This window comes from Nelumbo nucifera, chromosome 2 (genome assembly GCF_055504915.1).
Source record: "Nelumbo nucifera cultivar China Antique chromosome 2, China Antique-T2T, whole genome shotgun sequence".
Lineage (NCBI taxonomy): Eukaryota > Viridiplantae > Streptophyta > Magnoliopsida > Proteales > Nelumbonaceae > Nelumbo > Nelumbo nucifera.
In genome coordinates, this window is record NC_142650.1 from 38938694 (window position 1) to 38954764 (window position 16071).

Sequence of the window (16071 nt, forward strand, 5' to 3'; positions counted from 1 at the left end):
TCCTGTCCACCGCTAGCTCCAGCGTCCAAACATGTCAATGACTCAATGGTCTTAAGTTAACTGCATAGATTAAACACCACTTGCCAGATCAAATTTACTAAAGCATTATTTTAGATCCTAAACAGTTGGTTATTAAAACTTTCAAGAAAACGTATGGTTATTAATAGTCAATTAGTGTGAACTTTTGGTTTCTCGTTGAAAGGGCTGCCCTACATTTGGATGGTCCAAGGTTGCTTTTTTATGTTTTTTAAGCAGCTTTTTATGTGTTTTTTTTGGATTTGAGCTTTTGAAACTCAAAAAACACAAAGCTCCATTTTAGGTTTTTTAGGTTGGGGCTTAAAATTGTTTTGGCTCATGAGATTGTCATTTATTTATTTGGTGTTTGGAAGCGTGAACGCTTTTTGGGACCAATTTTTAAGAAAAAATGTCCATGCTTCCAAGACCCGTTTCTCACAAAATTATATTTTTGCCACATAGGTAGTAAACAACACTATGTTATTTAGTAAGGTGATTTTCATCATCGATTTTCATGTATGTACTGACAGATAAGCACCACATAGGATACACATCAGTCAACCGTTGGGGGAAATGGTTCACTGATTTCATGCATTAGTGGGGTCCTGATTTTTGAGATATGCCCGATTTTTTTAATAATCAGCTGAACCAAACAATGAGATACATGGGTGTTTGTTGAAACGCCTATATAGATCCGACGTGGCACCGCTTTTATGAAAAATGGCCATGGTTCCAAACATCCCCTTAGAAGAAGGGTAAAAGGCTTAAACCTCTATTCATGTTTATTTATACTAAATATTATCACCTCCCTTTTATTTTCAAAATGTACAAATAACTCCCTTATCAGGTTATGTCATTTAACAAAAATCTCTCTTTCGTTAAAAATCTGTTAAGATGCCATCGCATGTGATTTCATGTGTGGCTAATGGCCCATTCATTTTTGGGATTTTGAGAGTGGGGAAATTAGTCAATGGGATTTTGGTTCTTATTGGTCAACACTTGGATAGGACAAAATTACCCCTTTTAATAATGATTTTTTATAGTTAAAATATACATAAGAAATAAAAGAACATGGGTTAAAACTTTGCTTTCAAATCGCTGTTGAGCTGGATGGTCAGACCATTTGGCCTAGGAACCGTCCAAGCAACCAGTTCCATTTCACCCTCAACCCAATCCTTAGCAAAAATCCATTGATTTGATCAATGACCCACTGACCAAATATCATGGTCTCATGGGAGGTTTAAGTCATTTAGGCTCAGTTTGGAAAGAATACAAATGCAAATATGTACATTATAAATACATAAAAAAATAATATAAAATAAAATGTTTTGTATTCTACTTAGTGTACTATTTGTAGTCTTTCCAAACTGAGCCTTAAAAGCAAATATTACTATACACTTTGGTTCATAGTTTAAAGGGTAAATTACTGAAACCTCCCCTAAAGTTTGATAAATGCAACTGCCTCTCTTGAACTTTCTGATACAGTTGCAAGTAAACCCCCTCTATAATCTTCCAAAAAGAGACATTAAAATGTCCAAAATACCTGACATTTACTATTGAGGCTGGTTCTACAGAAAAAATAATACAAACTTTATTAAAAAAAAAAAGAGAATTTAAAAAATTGCAACTTTACCTTTGAGTGATTGATCTAAAGGGCAAATTTGAAAAATAAATTAATTTTAGAAAAGAGATTGAAAGGATTTGGGGTAGTGATTCATAAATAGAGAAAACTTGAAAAATCAACATTTTGATCAAAGTAACTGCTTGGGTATTTTGGACATCTTCATGTCTGTTTTTACAGGATTTTAACAGAAGGGATCTAATTGCAACTATGTTAGAAAGTCCAAGAGAGATTTTAGCAATAACCTAAAACTTCAGGGGTGGTTTTAGCAATCTACCCTTTTTTAAAATCAAAAGCTTCCTAGCTGAGGCTGCTAAGCATAAATTGGCAACCCAGAGTCCTAGACTGTACCGCAGTATGAAAAGATTAGAAAAAGAAGTCCTGGCCCATTGGGCCAAGGTCAAGCATAGAAAACTCTTTCCAAGTTGGCCTGTCCATCCAATAAGGTCTACATAATGGACAAGCCTGAATGGATGTTCGTTCTAGGCCTTTGTAACGTTTCCCATCGTCCAGTATTTATGTTCAATTGGTGGCGCACCCATGTAACATGTATGGAGAGAGATATAGAGGAAACGTCACCTACACGCACGATAAGAGTAAAAGCAGTGAACATTCACAGCAAAAACGTGAACAAGGCACATGGATTGAATGAACTTCTCAAGTAACAGCCCCACATGGGCATCTTTCTATTAAGAAAGATTGCTAAAGAGAGAGGATATGGCGTTTCTCTTAAGTATGGTTTAGAGTACACAAGCAGTGACCTGCATCATGTAGCATTGCCATGTGTGAGCTTTTCTAAGCTACAGAGTCTTTGTAATGAATGAAGAATTAAAAAACAAACAAAACTTAAAATACCAATTGAGGGGTCGCTCGTTGATTTGTTATCTGATTCGTTCCAGTATTGACGTAGTATCGATTCGGGAAAAAAAAAAAAAAAGAAGGAAAGAATCCCAAAAAAACAGGAAGTTTAAAATAATAAGTTTGGGTCCAGTCTTGGTATGTTCTCTCAGGATCCACTGAACGGATGAACCCCAAAAAATCCATAATTAAGGCTGTGTTTTGGACCGGTAGAAAATAAGTGAAAAGCGGAAAGCATTGGTTAAAAGAGTTCACATCTCCACTGTACATTCCTGCGTGCATTAGAAACATCTCTTGATGATAATACCGGTTCTGATGATATCATCATTGGGAGATGTTCCTAATACATGGCAGTGATGTGCTGTGGGGCGTTGTGGGGAGGCTCCTTATGGGGTGGAGATGTGATCTCGGGTTGAAAATGGCCCCAAACCGATCTGAGACAAAATTACAATTTACCACCCCAAGCCCATGCAAAAATACCTAACGCTACGTGTTGACCTTGGACTTCTAAAAAAGAGTACAATATACTGAAGTGGAGCTGAAGTTAGGCTCAGCTCCATTACCTTTTTCCGTCTTTGAATTTTTTGTAGTTGCATAAAACCCAAGGAAGAAAAAAATCTAGTTTTACAACTTATTAAGAAACCGAGTCGACTGTCCAGCCTTTATTAGTCGCCATTGACCAATCTAACCTTACCGGTTACAATTAATGGGATCGGGTCTCATGCGTGTCAGGTAGCCCTGGTCCCGACCCCTGACCCGATAAACAGCCAGTCTCGATATAGGGCTATCAACGGGTCGGGTATGGTTAGGGACAGCTTGTATCACTCTTGAACCATTATTAACCGGGGCAAATCGATAGACCCTGAACGGTCTCGATTATTAATTGGGATAATCGATTAGACCCGACTATTATACTGACATTTTATGTAAATAACAACTTAAAGTTTGATTTTTGATAAAATTACTCCAATAAATATGACAGTAAAATAGTAAATTATTTATATGTCAATAAATCAAGTGATTTTAATCAAAACTATCTTATATTTTTTTTGTCAACCTGTAATTAAGTACGTGTATTTGTATATGGAAATTTTAAATTATAAAAACAATTATTACTATTATTATTATTATTAAACATTGTATTCTATTTCTGGAATAAATAAAAATAATTTTTATTTTAATAATTATTTTTATTTAATATGATGAATATACAACATTAGAAATGTTTCCAAATGTTTTCGATAAGATTCTGTACTTTTTTGTTTTTTGTGTTCTATCTTTTTTAGAATATTTATTATTCCATTATCACATCATGAGTTTCTTTAAAAAGTTGGATCATTGACCCACCATCTAAATAATAAAATAGCATTGCTTTCTGATCAGTTTTAAATTATATATTTCATCTTATTATATAAATAATTATTTATCACACTTGACTTTTATTTAACATAATTAATATATTTTTATATATTATTTTGAATATTTGTACTTTTTTATTTTTTTAAATATTTATTATTTAACTATCGTATTATCAACTAATCTATTTGACCCAAACCACTAACCCACCACTTGAAAAGAAAAATAGTTTGATTTCTAGGTTGACATTAAATTTTGTACTACATCTCTATCATTGATAAAATTATTTCCTATGTATAATACTTATTTTTGTTCAATATAATGATTGCATAATATTAGAGATGCACCCAATATTTTATTTTTATAAATATATAACATTAAATATGTGCAAAAACTTTTCTCTATTTTTTTATTTTAGTGATTCTTTGTATTTTCTGTTTTTTAAAAAAATATTATTTGATTATGGCATCATTTTATTTCTATGTTGATTTTAAATTTGGTATTCCATTTTCATCATTAATAAAAATACTTATTACATTTCATACTTATTTTTGTTTAGTATAATGAATATATAATATTAGAGATATGTCCAATTTTTTTGTATTATATATTTTATTATTTAATTATAGCATTATTTATTAACCCATTTAATCCTAAATGATTGAATACTTGAATTGCTTACCCACCACTGGAAGGGAAAAATGGTTTTGTTTTCAAATTACTTTTCAAAATATTTATTTTTATGCTATTAAAATTAATATTTTAGATTTAATTAGTTTAATTTAATGATAAGAAAAAATATCTTAAATATAGGATTTAATGAGAGAATATACCTTAGATATGAGATTTAATGAGGGAGAATAGGAAAATAGTTTTATTTTCAATTGGTTTTAAATTTTACATTACATTTCCATCATTAATAAAAATATTCATTATTTATCATACTTATTATTGTTTGATATGTTGAATATATGATGCTAAAAATGTTTCCAATTTTTTTTTTGTATTTTATCTATTATTGAATTTTATCATTTAATTGCTACAACATGGATATGCCCATTTGACCCAAAGTGGTTTAATTTCTTACCACTACTTAGACGAATACACTATTTTTTTTTGAGGTAGATTTTAAAAGTATAAGTTTTTATGTTATTGGAATTATTAGTTTATTATATATTAATTTAATTAATAGAATTTAATGATGAGAAGAAACAAAAATGCCTTAAAATATATGATTAAATGAAGGTGAATGCAAGTTAATACCTTAAATGTTGGATTTAATGAGAGGGGATTGAATGCATTAAATATCTTAAAATTACCTCTTTTCTACTCATTTAATATCAATAAGTCCAAACCAAATTTGACCAAATTATTTATTAGGACAAAATCATAAAACCAAAATAGATATAATCAATTTGGTTTGGTTCAATTGGTTGGATAGAATTGACCCTTTGACAACCCTAGTTCCAAACTAGACCATGTGGGGTTTGTAATTGGAACTATTGAGTCTAACCAAATAAGACCCAATTACAATATAATAGATGCTTAGACAATTGTACTTTGGGTTAGTTACTTAAATAGACCCTATAATGTGACCAAACTACTTAAATATACCCCATGGTTTCAAAAGCTACTTGAATATCACTTATAAGATGGCTCGACATAATACAAATAGGCCTTCCCTTAGGCTATGTTTGGTTTGAAGGAAAAGGTAGGGAAAGGTATAAAGACCTATACAAGGTTTTTTAAGGTTTTCCTGCCTTTCTTTTCCTTTTCCTACTATTTCCTTCAAACCAATCACAGCCTTAAAAGACATTTAGAATTGTTTTACATGCCTATTAGATTTTCTTATAATCTCAATTTTACCCCTCATTCTTCTATTATAACAAACAAGAATGTTTGGTGTTGAAGCAACAAAGGGATGGTTGACCAATTGGTCGTGTTTGATACCATTTCCACTTTACTTGCAAGGTTTTAAGATGGTCAATATAAAATTTTGAGAAATTGTCTTATCACATCATACCAGATAACCACATCCACTAAAAAAATATAGGCAACGAAACACAAATTTGATACTTTTTGAAGAAATAGCAATGGTATCAAACATTGTATTAATAACTCAAAGCATTTGTGGTAGAAGAAAAATATATTCTCATCAAATTTGTATTGACCAACCTAATACCAAATACATTTTGTGTTTTTACCTAAAATGTTTTGGATTGATCAATACAAACTGGTGAAAGATATATGTATTGTCAGGTCGCATGTGAGAGTTACTTCAACTAGAATGATTAGACTTCAACCCCAAAATTTAAAAATGAACTGGAGCTCATCTGAATGGACCTTTTAGAGGTTACTACAATATACTTCTCCGGTAACTGCAACTCTATCATTTTAACGCCCACTTTAACGACTGTTATGCTGATTCACCATTGATAGAATGAAAACAGTTTTGACTTGTGAACTTTATATCACTTTATCCCCCACTTCATATCAACTACTTAACACCCATTTTAACAGCGATTGGAAGGAAGAGGGGTTGTTGAGATCAAGAAACCTCTCCCGCTTTAGTGCCCATCTGAGGAACTTTGGCTTGGCCTGGTGGCTGGAGCGTGAGGTCAAAATGTAATGTTCTATGCTCCCAGAAACGAAGCATTGTGAAAGGCAAAATCTAAGGTTTTCAGTTTGAGAGTTGTTGTACTATAGAAAAGAGAGAGGGGGCTTGGATACAGAAGGCCCGTTTGAAAATTTAATGAACAACTGAGGGCATTCTTGTCCTGTCAATCTTTAACGGTTAGAGGTATTTATTATAAGTAAATATGGAAACCCAAAATATATTTAAGTAGTTTTAATAAAACCACAAGTAATATTTATGTAATTCAACTATAAAACCACGGTTAGAGGTATTTAAATTGACACTTTTTGTTCGGGTCTTATTCGGTTCGGAACAACCAAAACTGATTCCAACCCAATAGTAATCAGGATCAGATAATGGACAGAGACCCACCCTGGGCCACTAGGTTCGGATCTATCCATGTGCCCTACCCATTAACAGCCCATGACGTTTGTGATGGCTCAGAAGGTCATATTAGTCCATTGGCCATACTAAAGTCATGCTTTTCACTATTCCGTCATCTTCCTTCCCGGAAAGAAAGGTCAAAAGGAAGACCCAAATGCAAGAAACTGCCAACTAGTCTGTTGCGCTTGCACCTAAGAAAGTTAGGCCTTAGGAATTAAAAACAACGTGAATTGGTATATATTCAGTCTCCCTGTATCCATGATTCATTTCTTCTCCATCAGCTTCAATCCAGATGATGATGAAGACTACTACTGCAAGGCTCGACCGGCGACAACCGTCCCCAAGACTAACATCCTTCGCTTTATCCACTTTCTTCCTCATCGTATTCCTCTGTGCCTTGGCTTCCATCAACGGAGTGCGATTCGAGGGTCTATTGAACATGTCTTACCAGAACACCACCTCACCTTCTAATGCTTCGCTGCCGGAAAATTCAACTTCAGCGGCGGCACTACCTGAGCTCCGGGTACTCATAGGGATTCCTACGCTCCCGGACCAGTACCACAGGCGCCACTTCCTTCGAATGGTCTACGGCACACAGTCACCAGTTGGCGCACAAGTGGACATCAAGTTTGTGTTCTGTAACTTGACCAAGGAGGATCAAACGGTCCTGGTTGCGCTCGAGATCATGCGCTACGACGACATCATAATTCTCAACTGTAAAGAGAACATGAACAACGGTAAGACGTATACGTATTTCTCTAGCTTGCCTGAATTACTGAATAGCACAGATGGGCCGTACCCACCTTACCATTATGTGATGAAGGGAGACGATGATACTTATTTCAGATTGGATAATTTGGTTCAGTCCTTGAGGCCCTTGCCCAGAGAAGATTTGTATTACGGCTACGTTATTCCTTGCCCAAGCATGGACCCTTTCCGTGAATACATGTCTGGCATGGGCTATTTAGTCTCATGGGATATTGTGGAATGGATTAGTACGTCCGACATACCGAAGAACCGCACAGAGGGGCCTGAAGACAAGGTGTTCGGCGAATGGCTTCGTGATGGGCACCGGGCCAAGAACAGGTACAACGCCAAGTGGTCGATGTACGACTTCCCCCAACCGCCGACTGGATGTACACACGAGCTCTGGCCGGACACGATCGCTGTGCATCGCCTCAAGAATCAGGAGAAGTGGATTCAGACCTTGAAGTACTTCAATGTTACTGATAAGCTTAAACCATCCAAGCTCTATCATATTCCGTAGGTACTGCTTTGCTGGCTGACCATTTTGTTCATTCTTTTTTCAAGTTTATAATCAATAAAAAACCTGATTTGGAGAACAAAGTTTCTCCTTTCTCTTGTAATTTTTGGACCGGGGAGTTCAAATGTAAACCAAAATTTTGGCCTGTTCTTTTCTTTTTTTTTTCATTTGTTTGTTGGGACGGAAAGAACAAAAAAGAAGACATAACATAATCAAAAACTTGATTTTTTTTTTCGCTTTTTGTTGTCTGTTTTCTGAGGTTGAGACGGTTGGACTGGATAGAATCCTAATCTTTAGCATTCTGGTACAAATGTGAGAGCTCGCTAGGGCTTGAACAGGGTCAATGTGGATTTGTTGGAGGTTGTCATTTTATCTTTGCTGAATGAGGAGTTCGGATTGATTAGCTAAACGCCTCGTGCTGTTGAGCAGGCTGTGGGTCCACTTAGCACTCTTTCCGTTAGTTTTTCACGTGAAGCATCATTTTTATGTGCCAATTGCTCTGACAAATCTTATGAGAGTAGTTTGAAATTTGTTGTAACTTCGCCTCCTTAGGTAGAGAGGAGTTCGAAAACCAAGTTATGAGCACTGCTAATGGCAGTCTGATTATTATATCATAATCAATTTCCATATCTTTTATGAGAAATTTAAGCCACAACAACTCACACCCCAAGGGCCATATCCCTATACTCTGCCCTAGCTGAAGATTGGGCAACAACAGACTGCTTTTCCTCCAGGAGACAATGTTTCCAACCATAATGGCATAATAACCCGATGTGGTGCTTCTATCATTTATATTGCCTACCTATTCAGCATTTGTATATGCTTCTAACTTTATATGTCGATGCTTAGCAAAGAATATACACTTCCCAAGAGTCCTTTTAAGATAACACAACACCCTTTCTATAGTAGCAATATGTGTCTCTCTAAGAACTTGCATAAGCTAGCTAATCACACTCATAACATAGGAAATGTTTAGTTGTGTCATACACATGTATAAAAGCTTCCCCAACAATCTCTGAAACACTCCCTTATTGGTCAAGAACTTCCCCATCATCAACCGAAAGCTTAGGATTCACATCAATAGGAGTAGAAGCTGACTTGGCACCAGATTTCCCAATCTTAGTGAGAAGGTCCAACACATACTTTTTTCGAGAGATGAAAAACCCCTTTTTAGACCCATGGTTCAAAGTATCAATACGATACGACTTTCGGTTGTATCGTATCGATACTTAGAAACGATCGGTACATACTTTTTTTTAGTTTTTTGGGAAGCTTATAAGATATTTTTTATTATTAAAAAAATTGGGGGTCTAAAACACCTGGAAACATATTTAGACCTAGCAACCTCAATGCTCAAAAAATACCGCAACTCTCCTAAATCACTAATCTCAACTTTAGAGTTAAGGAAGTATTAGAAGTCATGAATTTCTTGTGCATCACTACTTATGACAACAAAGTCATCCATGTAAACAATGAGGAAGGAGCATGAAAAGCTTTCGTTGTCACAAATAGAATGTGGTTTAATTGTGTCCGTGTATAACCAAACTGAATAAGTGCAGCATAGAATCTATCAAACCAAGTACGAGAAGACTATTTAAATCCATAAAGATATTTCTTCAATTTACAAGCCTTACCTTGCATCTCCTTATCATACATTCCAATGGAATGACCATATAGACCTCTTCTATTAAGTCACCATTTAGAAAGGCATTTAATTTTTATATCAAACTAATAAAGCGGTCAATCATGACTTACTACCAAAGACAATAAAACTCTCAAAGATGTCACCTTAGCTAACGGAGAGAAGGTCTCCATATAATCAATCGTATAGACCTAAGTATACCCCTTGGAAACAAGGTGGGCTTTATACCTCTCAACCTATCTATCGACATGGTACTTTATGGCAAGGTTTTAAAAAGCTAAAGGTGTAGTTGAGGCGTAATGGACCAAAAAGGTGAGGCGCAAGCCTCAAGGTGTTGCAAGACATAAACCTCAAAGTTTAAGAAAAAAATTAATTAAAGTTTATAAATTGATGAAAATAACATATAATATACTAAATTAAAATGATAGAAGGTACATATATCTATAAAATAGGAGTTTATAAGCAATAAAGTTTGACATTTAAGCATTAAATAAAATAATAACTAATCAATTAACAATTATAAACATTTTATATTTCATGTAAAAATAATTCAGAAGAAAGCAAACAACTTAGTTGATTTGATCTATGAAAATATTTTAGAAATTTATAAAAATAAAAATATTAATAATGAAATAATTCTTGTAGTAACTAAAATTTATGAATTTTCATATAATACATATCTTTGAAATTTAAACAGATTTGATATATTTTTATAAATTATCAATTAATATTTTGATTTGCATTTTATAATAACATATTTATTGTTTACCAAAATGAAAATATTGTTCACCAAAATTTTGAGAATTAGTTTTAGTTATCATTTTTGTTAATGTTAAAAATTATAAGTAGTACAATAGAAAAAAAAAGATATAATAACTGAAATATAATAGTTGGATATGTTTTATGCCTTGAACTTTAATATAAAATAAGATAATATTGGCTTTGTGCATGTATTGATTTGTAAAAATATATATAATGTCTCTTGGAATCTTGATTGATGCATATCAATAAAATTGTATGATATCTTTGCATTCGGCTATATTAATTGTAATATATATCTTCATATATACCGCCAAAATATACAATTTTTATGTATTTATAATTTATTTGTAGCTATTGTGACATTAAACATATTGTTAGTAATATATTTATGAAATTACTATTCATTTTCCCAATGTATCCAAGTGTTTTCATGTTTTTCATCTGTATCCATGTGTTTCCAAAGTGTACTCATATTCGTATCCGTATCTGAGCTATCCGATATGATACCCGGTACCGATACTTCAGTCCTTGGTAAGGCATGGGTAGCTAGGTGATCGGCAATTGCTTGGCCTTTGATTGTAATTTGGTGTGTATACTAGATGTCAAATTCATAAAGAATAAGAAGCCACTTAGTAGAGCGACTAGTGAGAGCTGGTTTGTTAAGGAGGTATTTTAAGGGGTCAAATTTATTATTTAACTTGAATTCATGATTAAGTAACTTATGAGCAACGAAGACAACATCTAAACAAGTTTTCTCTAAAGGAGTGTAGTGGCATTCATATTCTACTAAAGTGTGGCTTAGGTAATAGACAAATTGCACTGTGTTGGAAGAGTCATATTGTGCTAATAAACAACCAAGAGTGGCATCACTAACAAAAATATAAAGGAGTAAAGGCTTGTTTGGTTGAGGTAGGATAAAAACAGGAGGGAAAAGGAGGAGAGGGACTTGATGTCTTCAAAAGCTTTTGGACAAATAGGGGTCCACTCGAAGGGAATGTCCTTTTGTAAGAAATCACTAAAAGGTTTGCAATAAAGGGCTTGATGGGGAATAAATCTACGAATGGATGTGAGTCAACCAAGGAAGCTACGCACCTCACTAATAGTTCTAGGCGGTGGCTTGTTTTGAATTGCTTTGATTTTGAAAGAGTCCACTTCAATTCCCCAATGGTTAACTATGAATCCTAAAAGCTTACTGAAGGTAACGCCAAAGACACATTTTTGGGGATTAAGGCAAAGCTTGTAAGATGAAGGCGAGTAAACACTCTTCTAAGGACAAAGAAGTGGGACTCTCGAGTTTTGGATTTAAGTAGGATGTCATCAACATAATCTTTTAAGATGTCATGCATGAGATCATGGAAAATGGTGGTATGTGGTTCCTTCATTTTTTAGACCAAAAGGCATTACTTCATAACAATAGGTGCTCCAAGGGGTTATAAAGGCTGTATGGTCTTTGTCTTTCTCAGCTAGATGAATTTGGTTATAACCAGAGAAGCCATCCATGAAGGACACCATTTTATGACTGGTTGTACTATCCACTAACAAGTCAATGTTTGGAAGGGGGAATTTATCTTTGGGGCATGCACGATTAAGGTCACGATAATCTACACAGATATGAATTGAACCATCTTTCTTTGTGATGGAACTATGTTAGCTACCCAACCGGCATAAACGGTGGAGGAAATAAAGCCTACATCAACTAGTTTTTGAAATTCAACCTTAACATCTATGGCTATGTCTGGATGCATATTCGACGTAGCTTTTGGGTGAGGGGCGAGGTGCTAGGCAGAATGCCAAGGCAGTGGACAACTAAAGAGTGATCTAAGCTAGGCATATCGGTATAAGACCAAGAAAAACTATCTTGAAACTCTCTAAGTAGTCCAATTATGTAGATACATTCAGATTTTGTAAGACAAGCTCCTATTTTAACAATGTGTGGATTTTCTTGAGTACCTAAGTTAATATTAAATGTGTCTTCGGTGAGTGATGTAGGGTCATTTTCTAGTTGGTGAGGGGTTGTGAGCACTATAGGAAAGTTAGTATCACTGAGAAAGTTTATGGTATGAGTGGATAAAGGAGAATGATGAGGTAAAGAGGAGGATTGTAGTGGTGAAGGTAAAAGTGAGGGCTCTAGTGAATGAAAGTTGGCGTTTTTTTTTTTTTGTATCATGGATAAAGGTGATCAATGGAGGAGGACTAGGTAGTGGGGGCAAGTGGTTGGGGTGGAAGTCTATCAAAGGGAGGATGAAGGGGAGGTAGACTGGGACGTGCGTGTGTGTGTGTGTGGATCATGTGAATGGTGTGAGGAGAGTCAGCAAAGAAAATAGGAAAGGTAGAAGCTAGATGAATTGGAGATATAGTTGGTTGAGTAGTATCATATGCTAGTAGGGTGGGAGAGGAAGTGTTAATGCAGGGGCTATGGGAGTGGACCATGTGAGAAATGAAGTTAGGGGTTGAGAAGATAAAATAATAGAAGGGGGTGAGTGGTAGGTTGAGAAGAAAGCATTGTGTCCGTGTGTGAAATTATGTTTTGGTACCTAAATTGGATGTGACTAATGTTGGTGGTAGAAGGAGAATATCCTAAGATGGTTACCGTTAAAGGGGAATTTGACACATTGATGTAAACTAGATGGTATGGCGCCAATGTCGTGGATCCAAGGGCGGCTTAAGAGCATACTATAGGAAGTGGGAATGTCTAGAATATAGAAAAGGGTGGGCGGACTAAGGGACCTACCTATAATGGAAGCCAAATAGTGCCAACTAATGGTCTTGTCATAGGCGGTGATGACTATGGGGCATTCACTAATGTGTGTTGTATCTATGTTTAATTTGTAAAATGTGCCAAGTGTGAAAATGTTGTGTGCTGAACCGTTATCTATTAGGACATTATTAATAGTTTGGTCTTGAATTTTAGTTGGTATGTAAATGGGTTATGTTTTGTGCTTTTTGTAGGAACAAATGTAATGACATTAGGAGTGAGTAGGGGTTCATGCAAAGCATGTAAATCAAAGGCAATAAGGTAGAATGAACATGTGTATGAGCCAAGATATCATTAAAGGTGGTTCTATTGGTGTTTGAGTTTTTAAGGAGCTAGGGGAGTGAAATATGTGTAGCTGTTGGTTGTGATTTAGGGGAAGGTATTGGGGGTCTATTAATATAAGGAATATGGGAAGGGCGGTAGTGAAAGGATTCGATGTGGTGGTGTGGTTACCGAGATGATGGATCCCTAAAGTGTTAATTTGGTGAGAATTAAGTGTTGTTGTGAAAGAAGAGATAGGTTGAGGCATGTTTATGTCAGTTGGGTGTGGAGAGAGTGGGTTTGTAAAGATTCCTACATCAAAAGAGGGTTGGTTGTATGGTGTCCTGGAAGAGTGAGTGGTAGGTGGGGGGATGCCAATTGAGAGTTTTTTTTTTTTTTTTCAATTAAATCTTGGACAAAATATTTAAATGCATTACAATTACCTACAAGGTGTCCTAGTGTGCGGTGGAAGTGGTAGTATTGGTCTTCTCTATAATTTTTATGTTTTGGTGCATCCGGTTTGATTTATAGTGTTGGATCATATTACGTTGGATGAGGTTATGAAAGAAGTCTGCATAATTGATGCTAAGTACTTTTAGTAGTTTTCATTCATTTTTATGTTGGGTTGGTGTATATGTAAAGTGTTGATCTGTGTTATGGATGGATGAGCGGGGTTGGGTGTAAATGCGAGAAGATGTGCCAAGAGATGACCTAAAGGGGAAGGTTCCGTTTTCTTTAAAGGCTCTTTGGATAGCTATACCGTGTTGTATAACTTTTTCAAAGATAAAGAGGCAAAGGATTGATAGTTGAAAGCGAGATTGGGGAACAAGAACACGCATAAAGGTTGAAACAAATAAATATTTCCATTAGTTGCAAAACTAGGCAAATGTTTCATCATTTTTTTTTTGTCTCGTGTTGGTTAAATCATCTAAGGTAACTTCAACTTCAATATTATAAGAAAAATGGTTAATGAATAGGCGTGATAGTTGGAAAAAGGTGGTGATAGATTGGCTAGGAAGATTTTGAAACATGTAAGTGCTAAGCCTGTTAAATTTTGGGGGAAAAGTTGTAAAAGTAAGGTGTCATTGTGCTGAATATTTACATATTTAATGAGGAAAGCTTTTATGTTTGTATAAGGGTTTCCTGTTCCATCATATAAGGTGAATTGGGGAAAAATGAAATTTGGGAGAAAGGGGACAATGCTAATGTGAGAGGGGAAGGAAGGGAACAAAGCTTGTGTAAAGAGGAAGCTTCTAAGGAGGTTTTGTGGTCGTCTAAATATTTAGCTATTAGCTTGTTGACCATTAACTCTATGTTTTCTTGATGTGGGTGGGGAATAGGAAGAATTGCTTTTAGTGGGAGTGGTTAGGTAGTAGGTTGAGTGGGTAGAGGAGATGGTGATTGTGTAATGTGTGATGTGTGTTGTGTGAGTGGTGTATGCATAGATTGTATAGAGGGATAGGATGGAGTTTGTGTGGAATGTGGAGTTTTCTATTTTTAGCGGTCAGTGCGGCTAGGTGTTGATTTAGTGCAGTAATTGCATCTTCGTAAGGTGTAGAAGTAGAATTTATAGGTGAATTGGGCGTTGTTTCAACTATGGTTGTTTGTTGAGTAGGGGGAATGGTGGGGTGGGTGGAATTTTCCAAGTTGAGTTCAGGAAGTTGGAACTTGTTTGATGCCATATTGTGTTTTACGCTTCTAAGTTTTTGTAATTAAATTTATACTAGCATGCAATGTGGAAAATGGGATCAGGTGTGTAGGGAGCATGGGTGTGCCAAAATGAAATCACACAAAATAGAGCAAACTACAAATAAACAGTAATAGCATGAACTGGAGCTTAAAAGTATACAAAGCAGAATTACAGTAGAGAGATATTTACAAGCAATAATAAAACTAAAAGAGGGGGGTGGAGAGACTGTGAACATAAAATATGATGGAGCTAGCTTACAAGTAGTAGTTAAAGCAACTTGATGGTTCAGTAGTGAAACTTTAAGACAAGGAGTAAAATGATGCAATACTAATAAAAGAACAAAAGAAAAGAAGATGCTTGGGAAAGAATCAAATGAGGCTAAGCAAACCAAACAATGAGGTAAAGAGTTAATATGACAATTGTATATAGCTACTCTAATTACGAAGGGAAGATGGAGTGGGGTAAACAAAAGTGACAAATAAATAATTTATACAAGAATATATTGGTGGTAAAGATGATATTAAACTAGCCTAGAGAGTTTGTGAATGAATAAATTTGAATTCCAGCCAACTAACGAATGGTCAATGATACATGGAGAAAGAATAGCAGAATTTCGACAATATTAACTCCTAGTCCAGACCTAAGTATTTTAATGAAGTGAGAGAACAAGAGACCCTGCTATGAAACAAATTGAATGGCTGAGACATTGGATGGTTGAGACCCTGCTATCTCGTGTTTGAGCGTCTTGGATCACTTGGGGAGATGGTGGATTGTGAAGCGGCCCTGCTATGAAACCAATTGGATGGCTGAGACAATGGTTGCCCTAAT

At 35.2% G+C, this 16071-nt stretch overlaps 1 protein-coding gene across 1 annotated transcript; it reads left to right on the plus strand.

Annotated features, from left to right (window-relative positions):
* The first annotated feature begins 7022 nt into the window (after window positions 1–7022).
* Window positions 7023–8288, plus strand: LOC104599141 (Galactosyltransferase family protein). The gene has a single exon (XM_010261540.3). It carries the CDS (start codon window positions 7162–7164, stop codon window positions 8134–8136), a length of 975 nt encoding a protein of 324 aa, XP_010259842.1. The 5' UTR covers window positions 7023–7161; the 3' UTR covers window positions 8137–8288.
* The last annotated feature ends 7783 nt before the right edge of the window (window positions 8289–16071 follow it).

Excerpts from the sequence above, each read along its gene's own strand:
- LOC104599141 (XM_010261540.3), top strand. The coding sequence starts at position 7,162 with ATGATGATGAAGACTACTACTGCAAGGCTCGACCGGCGACAACCGTCC.